Raw genomic sequence first — 6,243 nt, 5'->3', positions numbered from 1 at the left:
ACAAAATTCATAGCTAATTTGCCACGAATTTTATTTGTCGCAAAATTCATCGCTAATTATTCGTGGCAAAATTTGTTGCTAATTTGCCACGAATTATATTCGTCGCTAATTATTCGTGGCAAAATTCGTCGCTAATTTGCCACGAAATTTTTTTTTGGTCAGTAATTTATGACTAACTTATTCGTGGCAAAATTCATTGCTAATTTGCCACCGAAAATTTTTACTTTTGCCATTAACATTATTCATGAACGAATTTAGCGACAATTTTTTTATTAATTCTTTAGCGACGAACTCTACGATGAATATCGTTTAGAGACGAAATTTTATTTTTGCAACGAACTTTTGTAATTTGTGATCGTACGATAAAATCATTTATTTTATTTTTCGATTTTAAACCTAATTAAAAGAAAAATTAATTTTTGAAATTTATATTTAACATTGATTAAGCACTTAATAACATCAAAATATTATAATAATATGAAAATGAAATACAGTCATCTACATTTTCCACAAGAATGACATAAATAAAGAACCAAACTGAAAGGTGCATTCTTCCTATTCAAGACAGACCTTCTCAATTGAGGAATTATCCAACCAAAAGGTGTTCTCAGCCTTGTTATCAGAAAAAAGTTCACAGAATATGTTCTTGGATCCACCAAGTCTAGCAGCCAAACCTTCTAACCTTCTCCATGTCAACTTAAGTAGCTTCATGTCAATGGTTGCAGGTGAAATCCCCAGATTTGACATACCAAGACAGTTCCTCTCGTCCAAATCATACACTGGTCTGCTGCTTCTAGTAACCTCTTGAAGCAAGTGATCGCCATTAATCTCCACAGAGGGAGTATTTGTTAAACGAACTTGTCCTGATATATGATTACCGTGGGGCACCTGGATTCGTGCTAACAAAAGTTTACTGCTCAGAAATAGATATAGTCAACCAAAATGATAATAACAAGTTGTCACTAATAACACTAAAAAACAAAGGCCACTGAAAACTTGAATCTTTCTTCTGAACAATGGCAACATATTACATAAGGCAAGTAAAAAAGGGAGTCTCAGACAAACCTTCCCCCAATAACCCAAGGAAAAAGCAAAATATGTATAGTTGCTTGAAATAAGTTGCCCTTACCAGTAAAATGAGCATATCTCCTTCTGAAGAAAGAGGAGCTTGATCTCAACCAATAATCTTCTGTTATTCCCCTGAGATTCTCGAAAATTTGTCTCCCATGACAAGTCGCAACACTCTTTGAGTGAAACTGAAAATCAGAAAGGTCAGTGGTGTGATAAAAAAGACGTAGTACATTTGTAACTTGTACAAGAGAGAACCTAAAGCACCTGCACACCATAATGAGGCCAAGTAGAATGCATAATGGCCATAAGGACCTTTTTGCTTCGTACACAATAATTGCGGTGGATGCGTTGTAATTTATCTGTCACACCTGTCCAGAGTACGCACCAAGAATCATGTAAAGCTTTGACTTTAGATTGTCACCTATAAATTTTTGTCCTGTCGCTATTCATTGAATAGGTCTTTGCCAATCCTTTTAAAAAAGGATCTTTGCAGTGCACTTTCATGAATAGTTTTTGGAAGAGAATATACCAAAGAATGAACAACACTACACCTAAAGCATAAAGCACATGTCCTTAGCTTTTGGATGATAAAACCTAAATTTTTCTCCTCCGAGCCTTGGACACTCAAAATAAAAATCCAACTAAAACAAGGATCTGAATTTGAAAACAATCATTCGTTTTGCAAGAAACGACAGCTTCTCAACATCCAGTTCAATGAAAGTCTATATGCATCGCAAGCTAATTGATCTTAATTAATTAGGAAAACATGGACACTAGATGAAACTATGCTTGAGCAGAGGGCCTTGTCTTGCATTGTCCAGAATCCACCTCTAAGTGACTGGTGCAACCAATTCTCTAATCTAGATGCGACAGATTAAGACCTTGACTTACCTGAACAGTTTGTTCATTGGTTTTAGAATGTGTGTCAAAACGGCGAAGCGTCAAGCCATCTGTCCATTTCTTCTTGTGAAGATTAAGTAGCATTTTTTCCTCCAGTTCATTCTTTCTGTAATTGATGGCAATTGAGTAATAGTGTCTGTTCAGCCCATGGATCAATGCCTAAAAATATGAAGTCAACCCCATGAGATAAGATCAAAACTCAATATTCAAAGAGAGCATTATCTGGTCAGCACTCACTTGGATGGACGGTTTGTTGAGATGTCCATGGTTGGAGGTTGTCTACCTGGGTTCTTGGCCAAGCATCATGGTTTGTGGGTTGATCAAACGGAAGGCATCAATCACCACCTTCCCTTTGACACTCTAAATGGGATCTACAACTACTGCAATCGCACGCCGATTTAAAGCCTCAAAACTCTGATTTTATAAGAACACATCACAAGTATAAAGCAGCCTTGTTAACAATTGGATCCAACTGGAAACCTATAACCAATTATAGTCTAGCAAAAAAAAGACATAAGAAACCAATCATACACGAATGCAATAGGCTATGGTCATCAACCAATGGTGAAAATATCTAAAATATCTTGAGTTACAACTCCGATTGAATCCCCAAAGCCACAACCTTCAACCAAAACCATCCACACACCACTCCCAATAGAGAAGCTCTTGAGATAATTTAGAGAATAATGTCAGGTATCTAAAGACTAGTAGTCCACTAAATTGGTTCATTGACTGATGCAGCAGAGTTCTACTTAATGTTGAATATGGCCTCCTTGTTCGCAAGCTCAGCTACAGTCTATAACATAACTTAGTAAATCAATTTAGTAGATCATCTTTACAAATTTAATGTTACTCTAATTTGAATAACCTCTCGGCTTTACAGCTCGCCTCCAAAAGAGTAGTTTGATATTCTCAATCCATCCAAACCCAAGTCGAGAGAAAACTTGTAACAATTAAGATGGCTAAGTCACCGTCCGTAGTAACCATCAAACTAAGGGACATATTGTCACCACTGGACATAATTCACACACCCAAAGGAAGTGACTGGCGTTGCTGAGCAAAAATAAGTCTGCTAGTATCCCAGATTGCAAAAGACAGACAGACAGACACACACACACAGACAAGAGCAGTGCCGGTGCCACCTAAATGAGCGCATAACAGCAGAACAAATCCGAACCAGAACCCAGAATAGCACAAACACGAACTATCCTACAACTACGTTTTTCGCAACAAAGTCAGCAACTACTCAACTAAAAAAAACCCCCCAAAACCACCAGCCGCCTCAACGATTACGCCCCAATTACCCTAAGACGTCACGACCGAAAACCCACCCAGAAAACATCGAGCGAATTCAGACCACCACAAACCCAACAGCACACGAGCGAGAAAACGAATAACATTGAATAGCAATTCCATGAAACAAGCATCACAAGCCCTCGCGACATAAAAGCTACGATTTTTCCTCACAAAAAATTCAAGCAAACTACAGACCTCAAGAGAGAGAGAGAGAGGGAGAGCCCCGGCCTACCTGATCCTTGCTAATCTCGCTCGACCAAAATCGAAACCACGGCTCGATTTCCTCCACCTCTAATTTCTCGGGGAGCTCCTCCTTGCCCTCGACGGGGGGAGGAGCCGCCGCCCCTTCGGGCTCCGCGGCCTCTAAGGCTCCGAAGGCCATGGGCGAGGAGGAGTCGCGGGAGGAAGCGCGGGGGGAAGGGGGTACCGAAAACCCTAGCGAGCGCGAGAGGTTTGGGGGTGTGGGGGAGAGGGAAGAAGGAGAAGGAGAAGGAGAAGGAGAAGGAGAAGCGGAAGCAAATCTGATCGAGAGAAACGAACGAGGGAGAGGCAGGGAGAACAGCGAGCGCGGGGGAGATCTGAGGAATCAGCAGAGAGAGAGAGAGAGAGAGAGAGAGAGAGAATGGGCGGGTGAGGGCGGGCAAATTGGGAGTGAGGGCGGGGAACGCGAAATTAGCGACGAATAATTTTTCTATATTTATCGCCACATTTTTTTACTATATTTATTTTCGTGGCTAAATCCGTAACTAATTTAGCCACGAAAATAAAAAATAGTCGGAAAAGTAAAGTGAGAATATATTTTCGTGGCTAAATCCGTGGCTACATTAGCCACGAATCTTTTTTCGTTGCAAATTCTGTCGCAAAAATTAGCGACAAATTTTTCGTCGCTAATTCCATTGCAAATTAGCCATGAAAAATTTTTCGTCGCAAATTAGCGATGAATAATTTTTCGTCGCTAATTTTCCGTGCTAAATCCTTATTTTTTTTTGTAGTGTATGGTATTTACACACACATATATATACACACACTAGGTTGAATTGCAGAATGGGGTGAGCTCACAAGAGAGTTATCAGATATGACGATCCAATTTATTTTAATATATATACTAAGTTTACTGAAGAATTTTGTTCACATGAGTGTCAACATTAATGGTCACGTGACTCGCGAAATGGATTGAAATTGAGGCAATTCTAGTAATATTTCCGTGGAAAAAAGTGTTAGAAAAGTCCTAAATCTAATGCATTGGTGTCAATTTAGTTTTAAACTTTTTGACCTAGAGTTAATTCAGTCCTTTCGGCTAATTTTTGCTAGATATTGATGATGTAGATGCCGGTCGGCCTACGCTATCTAGTGCCGACATAGACACCTTTTAATAATATTTTAATAACTTTTTACAATTTTATTTATTTATTTATTCTTTTCTTTTTCCTTTTTTTCCTTCCCTTCATTCTTCTTCCAGCGGGTTACCGGACCTTGGTAACTAGCCAGAGGCGATGGCTGACGATGACCGGCGAGGTTGACCTTGCTAGGCTTCGCCTCTGGCCGGTCACTTAGGCGAGGCTAGCCCTCTCTGGCATGTCTATGATGGCCACCGGAGGAAGAGGAGGAAAAAAAAGAGAGAAAAAATAAAAAAAATATCCAAAAATTATTAAAATATTATTAAAAAAAATGTCCAATGCCAGCCATGCTACGTAGGCCGGTTGACGTCCACATTAGCCACATCCAACTAAAGTTAGCCGAAAGGACTGGATTGGCTCTGGGTAAAAAGGTTTAGGATTACATTGACATCATTAAAAGGTTTTATAACTAAATTGGTATAAATACAATAGATTTAGGACTAAATTGGTATAAATGTAATCGGTTTATGACTTTTTTGGCACTTTTTTTTGTGGGTTCTAAAGATGAAGAAGGAGAGAGATAGAGAGAGGGAGATGGTGAAGCAAGGATTCATGATTAGCTAGCTTAATAATAGATTGGGCTTGCGGCATGGGCACGGAATTATAGGAAGAAGAAGAGCATGGTCTGCTCTCCAATATATTTTTGTTGTGAGAACTATTTGGAGAATCCAAATACATGTATTACAATAAATATGGACCGTCATGTCTGTTAAATAATTGCAGCATGACCAAAACTAGGTGAACAAAAATTGTAATTGTAAAAACAATCCAAATATGAGATTAGGCTCCAGGATATTTTTGTTGTGAGAACTATTTGGAGAATCTAAATACATGTATTACAATAAATATGGACCGTCATGTCTGTTAAATAATTGCAGCATTACCAAAACCAGGTGTACAAAAATTGTAATTGTAAAAACAATCTAAATATGGGTTTAGGCTCCAAGATATTTTTGTTGTGAGAACTATTTGGAGAATCTAAATACATGTATTACAATAAATATGGACCATCATGTCTGTTAAATAATTGCAACATGACCAAAACCAGGTGCACAAAAATTGTAATTGTAAAAACAATCTAAATATGGGATTAGGCTATCATCCTCTTAAATTAGGCAACTATGGGGTTGCTAATATTTTATCTTAGTTATTGATGTTCAAATGGTAGTTATCCAATGACCATAAATGCAAGCAAGGTCCCGGTGAAGTGGAATCATAATATTGAGCTAATTACTTGGACATATTCATACAACAAATTTCCTTTATTAATACCGTAGAAATGTTTTTTTTTTTCGGTCTGTCATACTCTAACTCTCAACTCACTCTTAGATTTTTGCTCTGCCTCTTGCAGGATGTGGGAGTCGAAACCCACATCTGAAACTACACGTCCTCACCCCTAGCCCCCTTGAAAAGGTGGGAAATTGAACTCCTCACCTTCCTCTTTCCAAGTAGGAAGGGTGGCCATTGGGGCAAACCCCAATGATTCCGTAGAAAGGTATTGGAAACATAGAAAATTAGGGATTGAACCCAATTCCTAACAAAAAAAAAACATTATTAATTTGCATTTGCATATTATGTG

The 6,243-nt window shown here is 38.5% G+C and overlaps 1 protein-coding gene across 5 annotated transcripts; it reads right to left on the bottom strand.

The window, feature by feature from the left end:
- Nucleotides 1-442: 442 nt before the first annotated feature.
- LOC115691591 (aminodeoxychorismate synthase, chloroplastic-like) lies at nt 443-3,885 on the bottom strand. Of its 5 annotated transcripts, none has more exons than XR_008817539.1 (6): nt 3,500-3,885; nt 2,209-2,351; nt 1,963-2,130; nt 1,336-1,439; nt 1,130-1,256; nt 443-899 (listed from the first exon to the last, which is right to left on the bottom strand). XR_008817539.1 is itself a non-coding variant. In XM_056316019.1 (4 exons), the coding sequence occupies exons 1-4, from the start codon at nt 3,647-3,649 to the stop codon at nt 556-558; spliced, it is 789 nt and encodes a 262-aa protein (XP_056171994.1). In that variant the 5' UTR covers nt 3,650-3,885; the 3' UTR covers nt 443-555. The 5 variants fall into 5 exon arrangements, 2 of the variants coding, with proteins under 2 accessions (XP_056171994.1, XP_056171995.1); XR_008817540.1 differs by having other exon boundaries at nt 443-888; XR_008817541.1 differs by having other exon boundaries at nt 1,344-1,439.
- Between the last annotated feature and the right edge of the window lie 2,358 nt (nt 3,886-6,243).

This window comes from Syzygium oleosum, unplaced genomic scaffold, assembly GCF_021117445.2.
Source record: "Syzygium oleosum isolate NSW1041296 unplaced genomic scaffold, Sole_v2.1 Sole_v2.11, whole genome shotgun sequence".
Classification (NCBI taxonomy): domain Eukaryota; kingdom Viridiplantae; phylum Streptophyta; class Magnoliopsida; order Myrtales; family Myrtaceae; genus Syzygium; species Syzygium oleosum.
This window is presented reverse-complemented; position numbering and strand designations above follow the sequence as displayed.